The sequence below is a fragment of the Hyperolius riggenbachi genome, chromosome 2 (assembly GCF_040937935.1).
Source record: "Hyperolius riggenbachi isolate aHypRig1 chromosome 2, aHypRig1.pri, whole genome shotgun sequence".
Lineage (NCBI taxonomy): Eukaryota > Metazoa > Chordata > Amphibia > Anura > Hyperoliidae > Hyperolius > Hyperolius riggenbachi.
In genome coordinates, this window is record NC_090647.1 from 84,944,799 (window position 1) to 84,970,516 (window position 25,718).

At 42.8% G+C, this 25,718-nt stretch overlaps 1 protein-coding gene across 1 annotated transcript; it reads right to left on the minus strand.

Annotated features, from left to right (window-relative positions):
- On the minus strand, window positions 1–25,718 carry LOC137543954 (homeobox protein CDX-2-like). The gene is made up of 3 exons (XM_068265014.1): window positions 25,196–25,718; window positions 5,209–5,360; window positions 1–866 (listed from the first exon to the last, which is right to left on the minus strand). Exons 1-3 carry the CDS (start codon window positions 25,620–25,622, stop codon window positions 690–692), a joined length of 756 nt encoding a protein of 251 aa, XP_068121115.1. The 5' UTR covers window positions 25,623–25,718; the 3' UTR covers window positions 1–689.

Sequence of the window (25,718 nt, forward strand, 5' to 3'; positions counted from 1 at the left end):
AAACAAACTTAAATAATTTAAAATACAAAACTTGGCTAATTACAACTGAGCTAAGAATTTGTAGGGACAGTGTACAAAACATCGCAATAACAAGTTTCAATAAATCTCTGATCTTGGCATTGTAGTCATCATAAAGTTTTGACCCTAGGAAGCATCAGAAAAAAACAAAAACATAGACTTTTATAAACCAACATGCCCACTCAGTGCTTGGAATTATGGGATGGTATATAGTGCCAGCATCCACATACAGTAAGTGTAGAAAGTCTTGAGCCTTCATGGTCCAGTAAACGTTTACATACCACCTCTTCATAAAAAATATAAGAAGCTTTTTGGTTACAGTTGCAAAAACTCTTTCTCAGAACATTCTATTCCACATAAAGACAAATACATTAAAAGTAAGTCCATCATTTGAAGTCCTTGTATAAAACCTTCACTATCTTAGAGGTTGCAGAGCCTGGTGTATGAAAATATGTGCAGATGTTTCCTTAATGTAGGCTCACAGTCCTCCTTCAGTTTTCTACTGAAACTGTACTGGCCACTGGCCTTCAGAAGAACCTCTACTCCACAGCTCCACCTGTAGGCAGGCTCCATAGTGCCCGATGTTGTCCATTGCTTCCACCAAGGTTTATAATCCAGGGAGGAAAAGCAAGAACTTCTGTTCCATCTTTATACAGAAGACAGTGAAGGTTTCACTGAGAGACAGAGTTTGATATCACACCTACACTGGTGCCAGACATAGGTATCATGTGTCCCATGGGTACTGGGCTAAGTGGGTCTTGTCCATTTTGCCCACTCTGAGTCTGTTGAATTCTTTTCTTATTGATCTTTCGTTCTTTGGCTCTTCTATTCTGGAACCATATTTTCACCTGAAGAGAAACAAAACATCAGAATCTTTATCACAGTTTCCAACATTAATATGTTTTATTTATATGATTGCTTATGCGTTAACCTAAGTACCTAATCCACTACAGTACAGGTATGAGATAGGAGTCAAAATACTCTTGAAAATCAACCAATAAACCCCATCTAGCTTGGTTGAGTATCACCATCGGCAAAGAAAAAAATAGTTGACCTCTGTATCGTTTATTTAGAAAATTGCATTGACTGAAAATGGCAAGTAAAATGCTTGTACATTTAGTGATTGCAGTTTTTTTTGTTTTTACTCTCACAGTAATCTTGTTCCAAATAAGGCAAAATGTAAAAAAAAAATTGAATGACTTAGATAGCCAATGAAGTTATGCTAAGTTAAAAAAAAAAAAAGGAGTACAGAGGCATGATCACATGATCACAATCAGCTATTTAGAAACTTACACATCAGTTTCCCAATCAAATTAATGACATTTCTATCTGAATTCTCCATGAGGCAAAACTATGTATATTAAAATAACAGTTCTAATACTGGATACCACACACCATTTAATCCCTGTGCACCGAACACACTGTGGACAATGCATAGGGTTAACATTTCAAAACATGTTAAAATGGGCAGTTACGTTGCACTGCAAAGCCCCACTGTGAATGTACACTAAAATGAAATCCATGGGCATGACAGAAGTTGTATTTTTCCAAATTTCACCGTTGGTTGCTACAATTTAATTAATCATATTTAAATGAAATTAAACAATATTTAACTATTGATGTAATAATTGTGCTTTTATAAAGTTATTGGATTGTTAAACGCCGTCTTTAAACATTTTCTTTACAGTCATGGCCATTGTTATTATTATTATTATTGTGGGCAGCACGGTGGCGTAGTGGTTAGCTCTCTCGCCTTGCAGCGCTGGGTCCTGGGTTCGAATCCCAGCCAGGGCACTATCTGCAAAGAGTTTGTATGTTCTCTCCGTGTCTGCGTGGGTTTCCTCCGGGCACTCCGGTTTCCTCCCACATTCCAAAAAACATACTGATAAGTTAATTGGCTCCCTCTAAAAAAATTGGCCCTAGACTACAGTACTTACACTACATAATATAGACATATGGCAATGGTAGGGATTAGATTGTGAGCTCCTTTGAGGGACAGTTAGTGACAAGATATATATATGTATATATATATACACTGTACAGCGCTGCGTAATATGTCGGCGCTATATAAATACTAAATAATAATAATAATAATAATTATTATTATTCAAATTATAATTTATAAACATAATTTTTTCTGTAATTTATATTACATATTACTATATTATGTTTATATTATAACAGCATGAAAGTATTACTTTATATATTACAATTTATGGTTAGTAAAATAAATGTGTTAATATTTCTAAATTATTTATTTAGTATTTACAAGTTAGTTGTTATTTTGGCCTTTTGTGCATTTGATGCCCGTGAATGGCATTGGTAAAGTGAATCGGTAAAAAAAAGGAATCATTTTATGTGGCTTTGCTCTAAGACAAGTACTATATTTCAGTTAGTGAACATGAACAGAGCTGCACACATTTACCAAGGCTTTGAAATGAGCTCACGTCTCTTTGCAACTTTGCTTTTTTTTTTGTAAATGTTAGAATAACCATTAATGAAAATTAATTTAAATCTATTGATTTTTTTGATCTAAGGCTTTTTGTTTAAAAATCAAAACTTGAAAATATAGAAATAGATTAATTATAAATAGCTATATGGCTGGATCCACAGAGGTTTATTGCACAAGTTAGAATAACGCGATCAGTTACAGCACCATAGAATTGTATGGGCATTGAGTTGACATGCAGAATTATTCTGCAACACAAGTGAGCACTATGAACTAGCCCTAATATATATGTAAAACTGTAAAAAAAAGTCAAAAACAAAATTTTTTTTTAAATACATTCACTTAAAAAAACAAAAGACAAAAACACAGTTAGTGCTTAAATAAACTTAAATATTAAAATGTAATGTTTAAGAAATACCTTTTAAAAATATATATTAACCACTTCAGGATTCTGCGTACGCTTAACTACGCCCCTGAATCCTGAAGTGGATTGCATGGAAACGTTCCATGTCAGTTCACGGAGCGTGTCTCCGTGAACACCCTGCGAGCCGCCGATCGCGGCGGTAAATGTAAACACACGGGAAGATCTTCCCCGGTGTTTACATGTATACGGCGCTGCTGCGCAGCCTCTGATTGGCCGGGGATCGCCGGCATCTGATAGGCTAAAGCCTATCCCATCAGGCGCAGGACGGGAATCCATCCTGCGCCGCTCACAGGGGGAAGGAGAGGGAGGGAAGGAGGCCAGGAAGCGCTGCGGAGGGGGGCTTTGAAGAGCCCCCCCCGCAAGCGCAAGCAGCCAGCGGCGATCAGACCCCCCCAGCAGGACATCCCCCTAGTTTGGAAAAAAGGGGGGAAGTCTGATCGCCCTGGCTGCTAGCTGATCGGTGCTGCGGGCTGGAGAGCCCACGCAGCACCGATCAGCAAAAATACCCCTGGCACAGAAGTGGTTAAACAGCAGTCATTGTAACTAGTGGCAATCTCAGATGTAGGGAATCTATCCGTTGGGGGAGGGGGGGGGGGCAGCATGAGTGCTCCCCCTGGGCCCCGGCCATGTCCGGGGGTGTACCAGTCATTTTCTCTTGCCCCCCCCCCCGTGGGGCAGTTGCAGTGCTCCCGGGCAATGGATGCCTTGTGGAGGTGACTTTGCTGCCCCCCATTTCTTGGGGGTACGAGGAGGCCTACACGCGGCACCCCTGTTGAGATGCAATGTATTTTGTGTGGGACAACTCCTGCAGGAATAGCAGGGAGGTAGCTTTAGATCCTGCATATTCTGGTAGGCGAATGCAATATGCAAACGCTTTGCAATTTTAATTAGTCAATAGACTTGAGGCAGCCAGTATATATGTCAGGTGATAACCGGTCAGAGAATACGTCTCTTTTTCTCCTGTGCAACATACATTTATGTGTCTTTCTTCTTGGGGGTTGTTGTAGGAAGGGGGGTGCGGATGGGTTCCCCCAGTGGTGGCAGCGTCTGGAGGGTTGTCTGCACCCCCAGAAAATGACTGATGTGTCAATCATTTTCAAGTCATTTCCAATTCCAGTCATTTTGGAACATTGTATGGAAATCTAAATCTATCTGGCCAGCTCTGCGCTCAATTCCGCGGGCGATTCTCTTATCTTCCACTCATTTTTCTTATCTTTTTCTATTGTCCCCCGTGCAGAATCGAGTGCGGAAACGATCGGGCGGGAGATCAGACGTGTCGGAAATTATCTATCAAGCCATCTAAATGGCTTAGAATCTTACCGTGTATTCCCAGCATTAAACAAATTTGCACATTTTCTACTTCCTGATTCATGGAAGCAGTCATATTGCTTACAGTCTGTGCTTCCAATGGGCTTATCTGCTTATCTGCCATAGGCAATCATGTGACACAGGGGAGAGATCAAATTACAACTTGTGATTAGACACAAATGAGGGGTTGTTAAAGCGGATCTGAGATTAAAAACTAACTATTACAAGTAACTTGTCTATTTATCTTATCTAAAGTTTAGATAGTTTACACAGCAAATCTAGCTGCAAACAGCTTCAAAAGTTTATGATTATTTATTCCTGTATTACAATGAGGGCAGCCATGTTCTGTTTGTCACATTGTCACAGGCTGTAGGCTGGAGATGCTATCAGCTTGCCTGTGTGTAAATTCAGTCCCCTCTCCTCCTCCCCTCTGCCTCTGAAATCAATGACTGTTAACCTCCTCCTCCTCCTGCCCAGACTGAGCTCCCATAAGCCCTTGCTAAAGTGCCAAGGCACAAAAGGAGCTGTCGGCGAGGCTTGTTTTGTTTATAGGGAATTAGAGCATTAAAACAAAACCAAAAAAGTATTTGGCTTGAGGAATGCCCTATAAACTATATGAAAGGAACATAATTATGCAATGAGTAAAAGTTTATCTCGGATCCACTTTAAACAGGCTTAACTCTTTAAATACATACAGGGTGCATTTCTCTACGTTTTCCTTCTGCCCTGTGCAAGAGTCCAGATCCACTTAAAAAAAACATATTTTGTGCAAATATTCGTAGAAAACAATATGGTTAACATCTATTGGGCTGGAAGTCTTCCCCCGCTTTGATGTTTCAGTGTGTTAGCCAGTACTAGATGTGAAACCTCACACATACATACCCCTTGATTAATGTGCATTCAATGTCTCCATACTTAGACTGTTTCTAATGCTAAATAAAGGTCATGGTTAGTTAGTAGAAACTTGCCAGGAGCATTAAAATCACATTAATTTCCCTCATGGTCGTACCTGTCGTTCAGAGAGTCCCAGATTGACCGCCAGCTCTGCTTTCCTCCGGATGGTGATATATCTGCTGTAGTGGAACTCTTTCTCCAGCTCCAGCCGCTGGTGGTCGGTGTACACAACGCGGTACTTGTCCTTCGTCCTGGTTTTCCCACCTACTGAAAAATGCAAAATGAGTACACAATAAGAAGCCTGCCCCACTGCATCCCTTGCCATTTTGCACACATGCACTGCAACCACCACCACTCTATGCACATGCACTACACATCCCACCGAGTATGCACATGTCCTGCACAGAGCAGGATCATCAACCAGGCAATCTAAGCAGGTGCTTGGGGCCTAGAGGAAGTCAAGGGATCCACCTGCCACATTCTTTGACCTCTGTTCACTTCACCTTACCAAAAGGATCTCAAGGGGGCCTCGAATCTACTACCTTGCCTAGAGCCCCATTACAGCTTCATCCATCTCTGGTCCTGCATCTCCCACAACACTGCGCACATGCACTGTATCCCCCCCCCACACACACACACACTCTATGCACACATGCTGCATCTTGTAATACTCTGCACACATGCACTGTGTTGCCCACCACTCTGCATGCATGCACAGCATCTCCTACTTCTCAACTCCTTCAACTCTGAGCACATGCACTGCATCTCCTACAACACTATGCACGAGCGATGCATTCATCACCACACTGCACACATGCACTTCATCCCCCAAAACTATGCTACTGCTTACTGAGCGCGCCCTGGTGGCTGCAGCTCAAGCACATCGAGTCCGCCAGGACAAAAGTGTGATATAAATGTTATTTGTCTTGTCTACTACATGGAGTTTGTATCTTCTCCCAGCTTTCATGAGGGTTTTCTCCTACACCACACAAACATGCTGGTGATTTAACTGGCCCCCCACGAAGATGACCTTAAGGTGCATACACACACCTAAATAATGTCAATCGCAGAAATCGGGACTCGATCCCTTTGGAAAGAGGTTTGGGGCCGAGTGCTGTACAGATGTGTCACTAACCTGAGGGCTAGCGATGATTACTGTTGCTACAGAGCAAGGAGGAGGGACAACATGCAGCACATGATGGAGCAGAAGGGGTAAGAAGAACAGTGACCTCAGCCTATGCTTAGCCGAGATGGCGCTCTGGATCTATTGGCGATGCATTTGGGAGGTACAAAGGCCACTGTACACATGCTAGATATACGACAGAAGTGGCCGCCTCACCTGCAAATTATCCAGCATGTGTACAGGACTCAACACCATAATAGGGTTATTCTATTGGGAAGACTTTCTTTCTTTTTCTTTTTTCTTTTTTTTCATAAAAAAACAACAACATTTCTATGACAAAAGCAGTTGTAACAATATACAATTAAGTTGAAAAATTAGTAACCACTTCAGCCCGTGGGTTGTTTTTACCTTAAAGTGTACCAGAGCTCTGTACATACCTGGGGCTTCCTCCAGCCCCATCTGCTCCGACGGCTCCCACGCCGTCGTCCTCTGCTGCCCGCAGCTTCGGGAACCGGGTCCCCGCACTTCCGTCAGTCGAAACCAGTCTAATGTAAGAGAAGTTCGCTGTTTGCGTATCTCTCCAGCAGCCGCTGGAGAGATACATAGAGGGCGCACTTCTCCTGCGTAGGTGGCCGCGACTGACATCAGTGACGGGATCCGGTTCCTGAAGCTGCGGGCAGCGGAGGATGGCGGCGTCTGAGCTGGTGGGGCTGGAGGAAGCCCCAGGTATGTATTTTTATTTAACAGAGCTCTGGTTTCCTTTAAGGATGGAAGCAATTTTCACATTTACAAGACATAATAGACTTAACCTGGATGCATATAAACTTCCAGTTTGAGTTAAAAAGTTAATATAATATCATTATAATTTTTTATTATTACTTTTTATAAACACAGCCTAAATGAACGTAAGATGTTAAAATAAAAAAGGCCCATATTCTATTTCCTTTTCTCCGGACTTTTCTCCAAGTAGATATTTTCAAACCTTATCAAGAAAATACCTTTAACCATTTGCCTGCAAGGGCTCTTACTGCCAATACCTAGTATGTTTTTTGGCATTTCTTCACCCAGGAAGCAGTGGAGGAGGGGAGCCGAAATCATTCCTCCCTCCCTCTCCATGGGGCCCCCCTCCTATGCCCCCCTGCAGAGCCGGATATGCAGAGCGGTGTGTAATTTACTCACCTGCTTGCTCACTCCATGCAATATGTTCCCGCTGGCAGCTGTCTCCTCTATACTTCCTGTTTCCCTGCATGACATGTGATTACGCGCCATACAGAGATCGAGCGGCCAGAGAGGAGCCTGCTGCCAGAAGGCACGCATCGTATGGAGTAAGCAAGCAGGTGAGTTATTTACACACCGCATCACTATGCTCCACTTTGCAGGGGGGCACAGGAGGGGGCCCATGGAGAGGGAGGGAGGATGATGTCGCCTATATCTGTAACGATTGTGGAACTTTCCCCGTGATCAGCGCACAACGCGTGCGCTGACACGGCGGAAATCCTCCACAAGCGTATAATTTGCAGGAACCCAGCAAAAGGTGCTACGCACCCGTAGAGGGAAAATTCCTGTTGGCAGATGGTGCTGGGGAGTGCAGAGGAACCAATCCTCTGTACCTCCACAAATGCCAGACAGGAATTGTACGAAACGCAGAACGCAATCGCAAGAGAGGCGATTGCGAATGAGAATGAGCAAAGGGACAGGTTGTATGTGTGTGTGCCAATCCAGTCGCCACCCCGCAACCGCACACACACAACAGCAGATATGAAATAGGAACGCGATCGCGAGAGGTGCGATCGCCAGACGAGACACAAGGCAGATCAGAACAGAATACGAGGTTAGCAAAGGCACAGCAAATAATACAATGAGGAGATACGGAAAATAACAAATGCTAGCTAACCGCGAACACCGCACTCATTCACAACAGTGCACGCGGTTATGCGCGGTCTCCACGTGATAAGCACAATAGAGACAAGCACGCCTAACTAACCATTAACAGACAAACATGAAACAGAGGACGCGAGCGCTTGCTTAACGGTTACCTCACCGAGCCTCCAGCAAGCGTAGCAGACAGACACACGAAAACAGGGACAAGCGAGAGATAGGATCCACAGCACTAGCGAAAAGTGGCTAGCGCGATCCAAGTACAGAGTAGCAGAACAGAAGGATCCCCAGCACTAGCGAAAAGTGGCTAGCGCGATCCCAGAAGACAGAACAGAAGGATCCCCAGCGCTAGCGAAAAGTAGCTAGCGCGATCCCAGGAGACAGAACAGAAGGATCCCCAGCGCTAGCGAAAAGTAGCTAGCGCGATCCCAGGAGACAGAACAGAAGGATCCCCAGCGCTAGCGAAAAGTAGCTAGCGCGATCCCAGGAGACAGAACAGAAGAGATAGCTGGTAGCAACCGCTGCACCAGCTATACTCCAAGAACAGAGATCAGAACCATTTCCTGTCGACCACCGTAGGGACTGGACAATGGCAACAGGCAAGACAAGACAGAACAGGCAATACAGATAATACAATCCTAACTGCACTAGGGAAATCTGCCTAGCGCAGATTCAGGAATTACTCTAAGCTGATGTTCAAACAGAGAGCAAGGCTGACACCCCACCAGGAGTGTTACATAGGACGAAATCCTTATGAACAGCCAAGCATTGTGGGAAAGACATAGTACTTATAGTACACGCCTCCAATGAATGTGGCCAGGCAATTTGCATGACAACGTATGCAAATTCCTCTGCAAGCACAAGCTGCAAAACTGACAGAAGCTCTTCTTTCCAGAGTCCTGCAGCATGCAAATCAAAACAATGGTCAAAAGGCTGGCTGCCTGCACAGGCAGCTGAGCAAATCATCACAGTACCCCCCCCTCCAGGGTCGAATTCCAGACGACCCTCAAAACTGCTATTAGCAACAGACTCAAACTGAAGACTCATGAAGGTCGGGGTAGCCCGACAAGGTCCAATTCCAGAGTCAGTCCACCCGAAACCGACCTCATCGGAAACAGAAGCCACCGAAACATGCCCATCAGTACTACCAGTCTCAGTATAACACCCATCAGGACTGTGACTGCCAGAGAAGAAGCCATCGACACCCTCCAGACAATACCCACCACCTTCCAAGGAGCGTCCGAAAATACCAAACCTGCCACAATACCTGTTCGAAGTGTCCCTTACAACACAAAAGCCACCGTTGATCTTATCCAGGGGACCAAGCAAAATTTTTCGCGGAATCTCCCAGAGCCTTTTGAAGCTCCACAGAGATCCCAAGAGGGCAGAACAATCACCAGGCTCACATGGAGAATTACCAAGAACCCCCATGGAACCAATGACAATTCCGGATTCAGAATTACGAGGACACCCATCAAGATCAAGACTTTCAGGGACCACTTCTGGGCATGCAAGCAGGCAGGCTAAATCAGAGCATGTCTCCACCGAGGAAGCATCTGAGTACGCTGGTAACCGAGGCACACTTGGGCTTTCTGGGTCACAGAGCACACTGGGGTACACCAGCACAGGAGAAACCTCAGGACATGTCGGGGAACTGCCAACCTCAGAGTCCGGCACGAGGAAACCAAAACCAGGACTGGGCAGAGAATCATCACGAGCAATGGTCTCAAGCACTGGACTTTCAAAAGAAGACTCGGATTCAAATTCGGAAATTTCTGTGACTGCAATATCATCATTGACTACACATGACTGAAGCTCCACCAGAGCTGAAAAGGTAGCCAGCAAGGCAGCAATGCCTACGGAAGAGGGCAACACCTCAGAAGGACTTGGGGGACAGGAGACATCTCCTACAAGTTCTGCACCCTTTGGGAGGAACTCGGAGACCTCCAGAACATCAAACAAGACCTCAGGAACATCATTTTTCAAGTTTTCTAGGAAGGATTCTGAACTATCCATGTTACAGGGCAAAACTGGAACTTTATTTTGTGGACAGGGCAGATGTCCCAGGAATGGTTCCACCATAACCTGAGACTGGATCTCATCATCATGAGGGGAATGTACAGGTATATTTCCTGGAACACACACTGACTCCCTAACTTCATTCTCACTGTACCCAGAATTCTGTGTGGCAGTCAAACTAGCTTGTAACTCCAAAACTGCAGAAAAACAAGTAAAAATAGCAGCAATACCTAGACGAGCCTCTAGGGGCAGGGCAGGAGATATTGTACAAGGCAATGTTGACTCATCTAGAGTACAGGGTGGAGAGTCAAAACTTCCCTCAGAGCAAGAAAGGGACTCATAAATGTCAGTGTGATTGGACATCATATTGTTATTCATGGTACAGGGCAGGTTCAGAGAAAGCGTCTCTGAATAAGGCAAAGAGGGTTCAGCATCAGATTCGCAAAACCGAAGCGCTGTCTCACTCTTAGATTCGGCTAACAATGTCGAATCCGAAGAATCAGAACGCAAAACCTGCGAATCAAAATTCACTTTAGGTTGTGAAACTGACGCTTCTATAGCGCAAACCTCCGCGATCTGCGGAGCAGACTGCAAGGCATCTAGGACCGAAACCCTGAAGCAACTGTCCCCAGGCAACGGGCCCTTACAGGTGTGAACAGGGCGAGACAGAGACTCATCTGCAGAAGAAATAGTGACATCAACAGGACAAACTTTATTAGGCATATTAAATTTACTTTTGACGCTGCATAGTCGAGAACTTTTCCCCATAGCAGGGTCACAGACGGAAGATCTCAAAGATCTGTTTCTAAATGACAAAGGATCCCACACATCCTTGAGGAAACCGGCAGACTCATGCCGATCACAATCTGCAGGAACATCCGAGAAACAGGCATCAGATCGCACAGATTCAAACTGCACACTGTCAGGAGAGAATCCTCTGCAAGCACAAGCTGCAAAACTGACAGAAGCTCTTCTTTCCAGAGTCCTGCAGCATGCAAATCAAAACAATGGTCAAAAGGCTGGCTGCCTGCACAGGCAGCTGAGCAAATCATCACAATATCTTTGTCACCTATATCTGGCTACCTATACTGGCTGCACCTATGCCTGGCTACCTATACTGGGAGGACCTATGCCTGGCTGCCTACAATGGCTGCACCTATATCTGGCTACCTGTACTGGCTGCACCTATTCTTGGCTACTTATACTGGCTGCACCTATATCTGGCTACCTGTACTGGCTGCACCTATTCCTGGCTACTTATACTGGCTGCACCTATATCTGGCTACCTGTACTGGCTGCACCTATTCCTGGCTACTTATACTGGCTGCACCTATATCTGGCTACCTGTACTGGCTGCACCTATTCCTGGCTACTTATACTGGCTGCACCTATATCTGGCTACCTGTACTGGCTGCACCTATTCCTGGCTACTTATACTGGCTGCACCTATATCTGGCTACCTGTACTGGTGGCACCTATACCTGGCTACCTATACTGGGAGGATCTATGCCTGGCTACCTATACTGGCTGCACCTATATGCAGCTACCTGTACTGGTGGCACCGATTCCTGGTTACCTATACTGGCTGCACCTATATCTTGCTACCTGTACTGGGGGCATCTATTCCTGGCTACCATTAATGACTGCAGCTATATCTGGCTACCTGTACAGGTGGCACCTTTTTTTTAATATATAATTTATTGAGGAAAACAACATCAAAATTCCATCAACAATCATACTCTCTCTTCCCACTCTTTAATTTTCCATATAAAATAAACCCAAACAACAAAAGAAACAAAAAAAAAAAACAAAAACATACATTCCCTCCCCTTCTCATCCACCCAATCTATACCTTATAATCCTCAACATATCCCACCCATATTATAATACAAGAAAAAGGATATCCATCCTACAAAATACAACATATCCCCGTTTTCCAAAAGAATTCACCCTTCACCTAACATGAGACCTCGCCCCTAGATCTCCACCATACTACAATATTCCACTGTGTTTTGAAACATAAACCATTTTTCCCATGTATCATTAAAGACCCCCACTTTATCCTGCTGCAGAGCAATCTGGTTCTCCAGATCCTTCACCATATTAACTTTACCAATCCAATCTTTAAGAGTAGGAGGATCCTGGCATCTCCACTTAACAGGAATTAAGCTTTTAGCAGCTATCAATAGTTGAGGAACCATCGATCTCTTGTATCTACTAATGGAGATTGACGTTTAATGCAACAACACTTTTGCTGGTTCCCAATCACAACATTCCTCACACAATCTTCCAATACATCCTAAAGGTAGCCATACACTGGTCGATTTGCCATTAGATCGACCAACTGACAGATCCCTATCTGATCGAATCTGATCAGAGAGGGATCGTATGGCTGCCTTTACTGCAAACAGATTGTGAATCGATTTCAGCCTGAAACTGATCACAATCTGTTGAGCTGCTCCTGCCGCCTGTCCCCCCCCCCCCGTATACATTACCTGAAGCTGGCTCCGGGTCCTCTTCTCCGCGCTGCATCCCAGCATCCCGCATCCCAACGTACACTGTGTCACTCCGTGACCAGGAAGTTCAAATAGAGCGCCCTCTATTTGAACTTCCTGGTCACTGGAGTGACACAGGAAGTTAATGTACGCTGGGATGGAAGCAGGAACAGAGCGGTGCAGCGCGGAGAAGATGCCCGGGAGCCAGCGTCAGGTAATGTATACCTGTATCGGATCGGCCGCCGCTAGCGACGCGCTCCCTACCCGCGGGCGATCGACGGTAATTTCCCGCACGACGCGATCGACGGACCGATCCGATTTCGCGAGGAAATCGGATCGGCGGGTGCGTTTAGCGCGAACGATTGGCAGCAGATTCCATCCCAGTGATCGAATCTGCTGTCGAAACGGCGGCAAATCGAGCCACTGTATGGCCAGCTTAACACTCCATCCCAGAAATCCGAGAGCACTGTGGTGGCATCTATTCCAGGCTACCTATACTGGCTGCACCTATATCTAGCTACCTGTACTGGTGGCACCTATTCCAGGCTACCTATACTGGCTGAACCTATATCTAGCTACCTATACTGGGGCACCTATACCTAGCCTTGTATACTGGTGGCACCTGTATGTTTTAGGGTGCTCTGTATGACTGCTGCTACATTTAGAGCACAAACTACACCACAGATAAAAACCTAGAGGTATGCAGTTTTTAAAAATTCCTAACTCATTCGAGTATTTCACTTCTATCATTAGATGTGCCACATTAACCTGTAGATGCTCTTATCTGTTATGTTCCAATATAAAATTGTGCAAAATGCTGTTTTAATATTAGGGTGTGTTGTGCGCAGGAAAAGTGGGATGGCAATACAAATCTGGAATCGTTGGGTTCAGCAGAATCAGGGCTTTTACAAGCAGTAACGTTTTTGTCAGTAATTGTAATTCTTCTTTGAAAAAAAAAACAACAGAAAAATATTTTATTTTTTATTTCACTTTTTTACATATTTCCCTCAAAAATGTTGTTATATCTCCAGAAATAGTTGCAAATTTTGTTTCAGTGTTCAAGCCCATTTCATTTCAGAAAAAAAAATCCAATATATAATATGTCCTATTTCACATAGGTTTTCTTGTCAAAAATCCTAAGTAAACCTAACGAGAGCTAAACTTCTAAAAACTGCTTGGGAGTAGATGTTTACGTTTAGGACAAATCGGCTGGCAGTGAAAGGGCTAAAACTCCCAGCATGCAATAAAATATTCAAAATAAGTTTGTCATAACTTTTGTACCTACTTTTTAGTACTTTTCTAATTGCTAAGTGGCACTTTGAGTCCGCCAGAAGAAAAGCGCAATATATTGTTAATGTTCTTGTCTTGTCTAAAAAGTTGTTTTTTTTTTGGGATAAGACAAAAAAATTATCTCCTGGGAGAGTTATTTGGATAAGGGCCAAAGTATAATTATTATATCCGTTATCATTATTAGCATTAGTGCTTGTAATTATACATCTCAGTTTTATATTTTAAATCCTTACTCTTGTCTACAAAGCTCTCTACAACCTAGCTCCTTCCGATCTAAATCAACTTATTTCCAGATACCATCCGCAATCTCCACTCTACTACAATATCCTTCTGTCTTCTTTCCTGGTCACCTCTTCTCACTCCGGCTTACAAGACTTCTCTCGATCCTCTCCCCTCCTCTGGAACACTCTCCCTCAACACATCCGGCACTCACCCACCCTTACTTTTTTTAGACGCAATCTGAAAACTCACCTCTTGAGGCAAGCATACTCTCCTACCTAGAACACCTGGGCCCATATGCAATTCACTTTTTCTCCTAAGTTTTCTCCAATATGATATTTTCACAACTTGTGATAAAATGCCTTTTAAACCACCAGCAAGCGAGAGAACACTCAAAATAGTTTTAATAGTAATTTTTAACCAACTTTGGGGTACTTTTTCAATTGTAAAATGCTGAAAAGTTATTTTAAAGACAAGATGGAAATTATCACCTAGGAAATAACTCAGGTGAAAAAAAGAATTGCATATGGGCCCTTGTCTACTAACCACCATTTCTACCAAATCATACACAGCTTCCCTTTACCACAGAGGCGCCAAGCTCGCTGATATAATACAGATGCTGTGACTCCTACTGTATTTTGCCTGAGGAAGCGGGATGTATGGCCCGTGAAACGCGTTGCATTGTTTTCTGGAGTTCCGAATAAATTGTTGACTGTCTGAATCGCAGTCCTTGCCTGTGTCTGTTTGGAGGGGGTAAGACCACCGCTGCCTCCTCTGTCTAACCAGTTGGTTTTTTAAGTTCATTTAATTACCTTTTATTCTTTTGGCGCCTCTGTATCTTGTACACTACATTGAGTCCACCCTGGGTGGAGGGTTGTTACCCTATTTTCCTGTCTACAGAGAGCGACTTTTTATTCCTGAGTGGGGTCAGGATTGTTCTCCCCACCTGCCTATACAGTGGTTGCCTATTGGTAACCCTGGTTTGTAAGTATAATTTTAACTTCTTATTTATTTTGTTGTCCCCAAGACGAATTACACTATTGCCTATTGGTAACCCTGGTTTGTAAGTATAATTTTAACTTCTCATTTATTTTGTTGTCCCCAAGACGAATTACACTATTGGGGCTCTTGGTGTCCCCCTGCTTTATTCCCTTTACCTACTGTTGCTGGCGCTATAAAAATTATTATTAATATTATCATTATCATTATTATTATTAATAATAATAATACTTTTCATTATATTTTTTGATAGTACTAATAAAAAGATGAGGGTATTACATTTTTCTTATTATAAGTATTATTATTTTCACATCAGTAATGAATTATTATAACAAGTGCGCAAATGTTGAAGGAAACAAAAGAAAAAGCTGTTATCGTCTATCCGTGCACTTGGCAAATTACACAGAGTTTCCCCACTGCTGTCCTCAGTTGGAGCATTTGCTGTGCAGCGCCTCCTCACAGTCATATTAATGCAGTAGCAGGGTACTTCATAAGGACAGCACATTATTTATGGGAATGGGCCAATCGCTTGTTTCCAGTGTTATTTAAGGAAAGCTGCTATCCAGAAAGGCCATATAAATGACACTATTTTCCTACTAATCATTGTTAATATGATGGGTGCTGTAAAAGGGTCAATTAGCACCCAGGCCATTTTAAAACCACAATTTACAAGGCCCGGCTGGCGTTCTGATAAATGGGAATTTACCTGTTGTAAATCCGCTCTCCTCCCAGAATGCACCTGAACAATGTCAGATAGAGCTTAACAAATTTCATATCAGATTCAATATGTTCAGTAGGATGCACTATTTACTTTTTCTTTTTTCATACATTCCCAGCCAGTTACTAAAGGGTGCAAAGGCAGTTAAGTTCCACCCCACTAGACCTGTGAACTGAACCTTGCTTGGGTGGCCTAACAATGTCTACCTCTCTGAAAAATATAAACACCAAATACTCTTTTCGGTATAACCGATATCCATGCTGTATCTGTTTTGTAGTGATGAGCACAAATTTTGCAAAGGCCTAATTTCGCATCGAAATTCAAAATTACAATGCAAAATTTCAGGAAAAATGATAATTAATTTCATCTGTAATTGTAATCATTCGTAATTTCGCATAGATTTTTGCATAATTTTCATGTAATTTCGTGCCAACTTTGGCGGCAAATAGTTAAGGAGAATAATCCAAAAAATAATTTTTCAAAAAGACCTTGTAGTTTTTGATGAAAATCTATTTTAAAAATGCAAAGAAATTTTTTTTTTAAACTGTAGTTTTTCTTAGTTTAAAAAACATAAAATTACGTGAAAATTACATGAAAATTATTCCGAAATGATGATGATTATACAAAATCAATTGAATTGCCAAATCCTAATTACGTATAGGTGTAATTGCAAAAATGTACACAAAATTTCACGTAATTAGCTGATTACGAACATCACTACTGTTTTGTGATATTGTTTCTTAGTAGCAGATCTTCTTACTGGTTTTCTAGTTTTGTGTAATATGTTCTATATGCTGGTTTAGATCCCTCCCTTACGTACTAGTAGTAGTCACACCGTTAAATTATTTATAAAAGATTGTGGCTGTGTGTTAATCTACTTTTACTGAACCATAGTTTCTTAATAGTAACTGTTTATTGCCGTTTACTCTTTCCGATTTCTTTACCCTTTGTTTATTAGCTTATGTTTTAGTAATTGATTAGGCCTTATAATGTACTTTTAGCCGTTTGTTGTACTTATATTACTTTTTAATATTTACTTTTAGTTATCTATTGTTTTAAGTGCATTAATACATATGTATTCAGCAAATGCCAACTATATGGCTTCTTGTTATCTATTGTTTATTATATATTATTACTTGCTGATGAACTATCATGTAGCTGTTTTATTGTACCCCTATTTCATTTAAGTGTGCAGTTTTTTACGTCCTTAGTAGGTATACGTCGTTAGTAGGTATTTTATTAATTAGTAGTAAAATACCATATACACAGTACATATAGTAAATACTTAAGAATTCATTTTTTGTTCATTTATTAAATATGTTATTACTTCCTAATTGTACTAGTATGCAGAGATTTTATTGATCTTCTTATGCATTTTAATATGTGACAATTATGCAACAATCATGTATTTGTGTATTTATTTTATTCCAGTCAGTTGTTTTTATTGTTTTAATTTACTAATTAAATTTTCCTTTATAACATTTATGAAATGTTAATTATGTAGCTATTTTTTGTTCTTTATAGTTTCTTTTTTTATTGTTAGCTTCTGGTGTAGCAATATGTTGGTTTCTTGTAGACATTATTAATTAGTTTAATTTAGAAAAGTATCCCATTATTGTAAATCTGTGTTTTTGCTTTGTAAAGTTCAAAGTTATTAGCTAGTATTTGTTTATTGTAGTCTATAGATATTACCTATTGCCCATTTAGCTCTATGGGAAAACAGTCCATATTTTTTTTTTGCAGTATAGCCTTAAGCAGCCCATACACTCAGCCGATTTTCTGGCCGACCGATCGATCCCGATCGATCGATCGATCAATCGATTGCAAATCGGTTGGCCAATCGACCGATCGACGGCCGATTTCGATCGATTTCGATGGATTTCCATCGAACTTGCAGGGTGGAAAATTTAGGTCGATCTGATGAGATTGCTTATCAGTTTGCATTGGCCTTAATGGAAATCTGATGGCAAAAAAATGCCATCAGATCGAATTTCAATAGATTTCAAACTGAAATCTATTGGAATTCTATCCTGGTAAAAAATGTTCTAAAAACGCATCAGATAGATCATCAGATGCATTTCTTATCTATCTGTTGCCAATCTGACGAGTGTATGGGCACCTTTATGTTTATATGGCATTGCACTCTTTTTGTGCTTTTTGCAGTCATGTCAGCTATGTGGACAGATCAGGATCAGGATATTCTAGTATTCAGTTTATCTGATCTAGTAGGTGTTTAATGCCTCTCAGACTCTCTCTGATCAGGTAGATTTTAACAGAGCTCTACAAAGACCCCCTGGGCAGCAACAAGCAGGATCAGAGAGAACTGGGCTGTGCTCATGAATGAAGGACACAGTCTCAGACAATGGGCTACAAGGAGTCCTTATCAAAGAGATTTTGGAAAGTTCCCATTTCTTTTGAATTATATCCACTGAACAACTGCTGGTCTCTACTTTCATCCCCCAGCTATTAACATTTACATGGGCAGCGATTTTACAGGAACAACTTTGAATAACTTCCAACATATTCAAATGTGAGAGGCTAAAAAATGAGTGATTTATGGTTAATTGTATTGCTGATTCCAATAATAAGCCACCATCTTATGTATGTTGTCAATCCATGGCAGGACAGTTAACAAGCTGCCAGCAGTTGTATTGACACATCTGGTCATTATGTGTTCAGATCCTATATTACGCCATCTTTTGCAGTAGCACCTTCATCTTATGTTGCGCTGTACGGATTGCAATACAAACAATAGTGGGCACCATAAATATTTATGCTAGTTAGTTGCGTTTTTGCGGTCGATAGATGCGTTTGATTCATAATTTCTGTCATGTCCGATATTACATACGATCGTTTTACCGCTTGATTTCTCATAAAAGTGAATGGAAGTTGATAAGAAAAGATAAGAGAATCGAGCAGGAAATCAAGCAGAAAAACGGATCAAAAATCGATCGAACGGGAAACCGACCGAAAAAAACGCATGGTGTGTACCCAGCATTACACAGTTTATGCACAGTACAGTGGGAAGCTTCAGCTGCTACAGCAAAATATTATTATTTTTATATTCGATTATTGTGTAATTATATATAGTTCCGGCATCTCCCACAGCACTTCACAGATTCATAGTAATGTCATTAAGGGTCGCACCCACTACACGTTTGTTTTTTGTTGACAGGCGATTTTTTGAGCAACGAGCGATCGTTTTCACGATCTTGCTAAGTGGGTACAGGTGACAACGACCCTCAAGGTGGATCAGATCTTTAAGATCCCCGACAACACCCGAGCAAAGTACCACGACCACCCTTCATGTGCCGTCGCCGGCAGGTCGATGGATCGGGGAAAGCTCGGCGTCAGGGAACGTCGCTGTGATCTATCTTCCTGCGTCGTTAGGGGAGTATTCAGGTTTAGGATAATTTAAGGGGGAATTGTCCTTAGGCTAAGGAAAAAAAATGTACAGCACTACGTAAGATGTTGGTGCTATATAAATAAAAAATAATAATAACCGATTCATTAATCAGTATGTTTTTGGGATATGGGAAGAAACTGTAATGCTATGTAACACCATGGTCTCAATTCACTAAGCTTTATCAAACACTTTATCGAACGTTTGATAATTCACCTCATCAGTAAAATCTAATTTGGAATTCACTAAGGTGTTATAGATTTATTGAACAGTTTATCGCTAAAACATTTGATACATCTATAACACCTTAGTGAATTCAAAATTAGATTTTACTCATGAGGTAAATTATCAAACGTTCAATAAAGTGTTCGATAAATCTTAGTGAATTGAAGCCTATGTGATAATCTTTGTAGACCAAACATTACTGTATGATCTCATACAGTATATGTCCCATTACTCACCATAAAGGCCCATACACACGGCGGATTTTTGCGAACGACGGGTCGTTTGAACGAAGGGATGTTCAAACGACTGAACGAAGGGACGTTCAAACGACCCGTCGTTCGCAAAAATCCGCCGTGTGTATGGGCCTTTATGGTAATTCACCGTGCGGTGTGGGACACCTGTTGTAATACCACAAAATCCACCACCAACAATTACACTAAGGGCTTGATTCACAAAAGAGTGCTAACTGTTAGCACAGCCGTTTTTGCGTGAAATTTTCACATTGCGCGCGCTCGCGAATTTTTGCGCGAAACGATTACGTTTTTGCGTACAAACGCGAATTTTCCCGCGAAATCGATATTGTTTTGGGCGAAAATTCGCGTTTGCGTGCGAAAACGATATCGTTTCGTGAGAAAATTTGCTATCGCGCGCAATGCAAAAATTCGCGCGAAAACGGCCGTGCTAACAGTTAGCATTCTTTTGTGAATCAAGCCTTAAATGTTCTGTTTGTAGTAATCACCCAAATCTTAAATATAATTAAAAAACAAACAAACCTGGACTACCATTGAGGTCTCATTAGCTTTCTGCAATTCCACTGATATTTGTTTTTATTATAATAATCCCACTAATGCCAATATTGTCTTAACACAAGTTCTGGAGCTCCACCAATCCTTTTACTAATTGTATTCAAATTATAAGTATACATTCTGTGGCATTTTAGTTAAGTGGTAAACATATTCAGGGGTCATAACTTAAAGTAAGCATACTTAAGTAAAACATAAATTGTAATTGGATAAAATAGCTACAATAATGTAATCATATTTTAATATTTCTCTCTTTCCCTATATAGAAGTTCTCTGGTAAGGGGGAGGGGTCTCCATTATAAAAAGTCCCGCCTTTGTGAGATGTACCGTTAAGGTGCCTATTAATGGTACAATCTCCCGAATGATCCCTTTAGATTGTAAAGCTCACAAGGGCAAGGGCTTTCTCACCATTTTATTTTTCTTTTTTTGTTACACATTTATTCATATTAATTATGTCACTGTTATTATCAATTCTGTACTTAGTACCAATTCTGTATTTTGTATCAACTCTGTATTTTGTACATTGGTGTATACCATTGTCTGTATTTTTTTGTACAGTGCCACGGAATATGTTATTGCTTTATAAATGAAAAATAATAGTAATCGCTGCATCGGTGCGAAATTGATCGCTTGATCGCTGAACGATCAATCATTCAGAAAATTGGATGGTTAATAGGCACATTAAGAGGAGTGGAAGTGTCGGCCTGTTCTGCGTAGCATATTTATCAAGAGGGTTTTTTGGTCATTTTTAGCCCCTAGGAGTTCCGGTTCACCATGAGCTTGCTGGGCAATCTGTACCTCTAGCACTGTGGTTCAGAATCAGAATCAGAATCAGAGTTTATTATCGCCAAGTACAACCGGTGGGTTGTACCCGGAATTGGTTTTGGCACATACAGGGTCGTTGGTGAAGAGACAAGAAATAGCATACAGTTAAGCATGGCACATACATAGACGTGAGACAAGCATACTTAGGACAACATTACAGCTTGTGCGTACAATTAAGCAGAGTGCAGCGTCACATGCAGTCAAGCATGGGTCATACGTATAAAATATAAAAGCAAAAATAAAAAGCAAAAACAGAGCGTTACAGCATACACGTACATTTAACGTAAATACAAAAAAAAAAAAAACATAGCAAAGCATACATTGATAGTAGGAACAGAAAAGAGTGGGACTGGAGGAGCAGCCTGAGAGCTGATCTGAGCGCTGCCATTTTCGGCACTGGACGCTACACAGCGACACGCTCCCAACAAGACAGGTGCACCGATTGTCCACGAAAGTAGAGAGAAGGAAACTGGGAAAGCAACTGAGAGAGAGAGAATGGATAGCTAAAGAGGAGAGAGACAGAGACAGAGAGAGAGAGTCCCCTTTAGGACTGCAGATGTGTACAGTCCGATGAACAGTGCTCCTAGCCGAACTGAGGGGATCACCAAGAGGGGTCACGCTTAGCAAAGTTCTGACTTGGTGCCCGGTCTGGGCGGGTCAGGTCCTGCAAAGTTCTGGCTTGGTGCCCGGTCTGGGCTGGTCAGGTCCAGAGTCCCCATTTATGATGGTTGCAGGCAGAGGGGAACTGGTGGAGTGTAGATGTGGCCGCAATTTGAGGGCTGGATGTGGGGGTGACGATCTCATTGGTAGTGGCCCCATCAAGGGAGGTCCTCCCAATGTGGCTGCAGCTTGGACGGGGGGAGAGGTGGCCTGCGTGTGCTCAGGTGGAGTCCCCCTTACCCGGCAGCAGTGGCAACGAAGCTCCGATGCGGAGATCCGGGCACGTGGGCAGCCAGACTGAGGCAGCGAGGCTCCTGGGCCACCACGTGGGCGGCGGCTGCTCAGCTGGTCCAGCGATCCTCCCGAGCGAGTCTCCGACATCCCCAGCCCGCGTCCTGGCAGGCATGTGGTGCGACCGCATGGCTGCACCGAGCGGCGTCTCGTGCTTGCGCTGGGTGCACTCCCCGATGCTGGAGCCGAGGAGGTGCCGCTGGGAGCTCTTCGCTGGTCCCTCTGCGTGTCCCTCCGCGTCGATCCCGCTCAGCTGATCCGGCTCTGCAGCTGACCACAGACCACGTGGGCGGCCATCCCGTAGCCAGCTCCTGCAGCGCTGACTCACAGTGCGCCCTGGATGTCCAGGAAGCCCAGCACTGCATCCCGGGATCCCCAGAGGCAGGGGGGATCCATCCAGCGAAAATGAGATGGCTCTGTTGGGGGGAAAGGGGACAGAAGAGTAGAAAGGCCGGAGCCCTGTGTGCCAGGCAACCCTCTTACGGCGCCATCTTGATCATCATGGTTTTGCTATGTGCAGGACTGGGCAGGACCTCTATGCTGGGCACATGCTGGAAATTGGAATTGAGGCCACAAATCTTCATTTACTGCTCTGCTGTCTTCTCTCTTCCTGTCACCAGGAAAGACAAAGGCCTGCAAGGTGTATATCAAAGCAATGCCTACATGACAGATGGGGTCAGGGACAGTAGTACAGCCAGTCCACTCTTGTCTGCAATCAGCCTGCAGCTCAAAGAGGACATTTACATGACAAGGGAGCGGGTGCCTGACTTTGTCACCTCTTCAGAGGACATCAGAAAGAAAAACTTTACATGGGAACCTCAACTTTCCCTTCCACCTCCCCTCACACTCTGGACTTCCACACCCCCAGCACCAAACAGCTCTGATCTGCTCCCATTCTCATTCATGGACCGATAAGGCCGACTGCTCAGTTTTGTGATCTCTATGCATTTAAAGGTGCCCATATATTACTCGATTTTCCTGTTCAAATTGATCATTTTATTTGATCGGCAGAGAATCGATCAATGTTCCATTCTGCTTGATCAAAGGAAATTGGCGGATATCTGCATGAACTGGCAAATTTACCAAATCGAGCAGGATGGAAAATATTGTTTGATCACAAAGGAATCGGCTACAGTTCACATGATTTCGAATAAAGTCGTTTGCTTAACCCTTCATTTGACAATTGAGTATTGTGCGGGTACCTTAGTGCCTTGTACACACAATGAGATTTTCTGTCAGATTTACCGTCAGATCAATTATTTCCGACAGGTCCAATATGATTTTCGATTGACTTTTCATAGAAGTGGACGGAAAATCGATCAGAAAATTGATTGAAAATCAGATCGCACCTGTGAGAAATAATCGATCTGATTATAAATCTGACAGAAAATCTTGTGCGTACCTAGCATAGATCTCCAGATATTAACAGTTATACTGGGAATACACCATATTTCCCATCAGATAGATGGGTCGATAGATAATTTGCAACAGATCCGATCTGATTTCTATCATTTTTCTGAACGATTTTCTGATCACTTCTGTACAAATTGATCACAATAATTATTGGAAATTATCTATTGACCCATCTAACTGACGAAAAATGTCATGGTGCATTCACAGCATTAGCCGTGGTCCTGTTTACCGGCTTGTCTTGTAACATATAGGCCTTGTTCCTTTTGGATTGCAATCAATGCGCTTATCACCCCTACAGGTATCTCAATTTATTCAGAACACAATACAGCTATTTGTGTCATAGGCTGGCCGATAAGATCACAGAGACTCGCATGGCCTGCTGCAATTATATCTACATCAGAAATATGTACTTTAGCCCTTTTTAGACGTGAAAGGCACCACATTAATTGCCTTGCCTATTTCCCAATATGACACAGTTGCATAAGCCACGCTTTCCCAGAAAAGGCATGCCTGTGTTTCTGGTTCAGAGGAAGTGAGATGTTGTCCATAGCAACCAAAAAACATCTGTTTTGCTAGCAGTACAAGTTGTACAAACCTCTGATTGGTTTCCAGGGGAAACAGAGACACTTTTCTTTGGGAACCCAGCACTTGCACCTCCCTGCTATAACCTAGTTATCCCAAAGGGCTGCTATCTGGCCTTAATGAGCAGAAAAACGTAATCTGTTCTCCTGGCTCACAGATATCAGCTTAATGAGTCAGCAACTAATGTGTGCCCTCAACTCATGACACTGTAATTGATTATGAAAATCTCTAAGTACCTTATAACTACAGGACAAGCAGTTTCTCAAGTGTGTCACTGGTGTGAACTAAAACACCATGGCTGTGTCTACAGCGCAATGCATAAAATAGCCGTTTCACAATATATTTAAACAGTATGACATCTGTGATATTTGTTTGTCGAATACCACTACAAACCAATTATTTCTTATTTAGTTATTTGGAGGGCTCCTGTTTTCACTTAATATAGATTGTAAGCTCACAAGGGCAGGTCTCTCTCCTTTTTGTGTCTTATAGAATGTTGTATGTTTTGTTAATTACTATACAATTGCCACTACTTCTATATTATGCACCAATGTCTGCACTGTCATGTATTATTACTATTATGTATTTATATAGCACCAGCATCTTCCACAGCGCTGTACAGAGTATATTGTCTTGTCACTTAACTCTCCCTCGGAGGGACTCACAATCTAATCCCTACCATAGTCATATGTCTATGTATGTATCTTGTAGTGTATGTATCCTAGTCCTAGGGCCAATTTAGAGGGAAGTCAATTAACTTATCTGTATGTTTTTAGGATGTGGGAGGGAACTGGAGTGCCCGGAGGAAACCCACGCAGAAACAGGGAAGCACATACAAACTACAGGCAGATATTGCCCTGGCTGGGATTCAAACCGGGGACCAAGTGCTGCAAGGCGAGAGTGCTAACTGCTAAATCATCAATAGTAATAACATACTGGCTATGTAACATTGTGACAAAACTGCAGGCAGACACACACACCCCACACCCCACACACACACACACACACACACACACACACACACACACACACACACACACACACACACACACACACACACACACACACACACACACACACACACACACACACACACACACACACACACACACACACACCACACCACACACACAGTTATAACTGAGAGCATTTGTCTTACCAGTGGTCACTTGTGTAGCTGGCTTTCTCATCCACTCGTAGTGATGCCTCCGATGCCCCTCTGCCACCCCCGGAGAGATTTGAGACTGATGCCCGGCTGGCAGCATCCCAACACAAGGTGCCCCTACCTGGCCCGCGGGGTAGTCAGAGACAGGGCTGTAGCCCAAGCTTCCCCCTGGAGAAGGGTTAAGGGGAGTATGTCCTGAAGAGTAGGCTGTGTGACCCCAGTCATCCCTTGGGGCCCCATAGGGTGTGATCCAGTGAGAGGATCCGGAGGAAGGTGCTGCAGAGTCTAAGCTGAGTCCGGGGTACCCCCCATAGTCTGGGTATTGGGGCGCAGTGGTGTAGTTTTGTAGCCCAGGGTGGCCACGCACAGATCCAGGGTACATACCAATGTCCTTATTATCTAGAAGGTAACTGACGTACATGGTGGCAGCCTGCTAGCTGCATAATGCACAGTACTCCTTCCCAGCTCTGCTAGTGCAGAGAGTAGTGTCCTCCTCACTCACTCCTGGAGATGTGAC

Coding starts and splice junctions, on each gene's coding strand:
- LOC137543954 (XM_068265014.1), bottom strand. CDS start 25,622: ATGTACGTCAGTTACCTTCTAGATAATAAGGACATTGGTATGTACCCT. Junction 5,361..25,195: donor AGCTACACAAGTGACCACTG/GTAAGACAAATG, acceptor TGCATTTTTCAG/TAGGTGGGAAAACCAGGACG. Junction 867..5,208: donor TGGGACTCTCTGAACGACAG/GTACGACCATGA, acceptor GTTTCTCTTCAG/GTGAAAATATGGTTCCAGAA.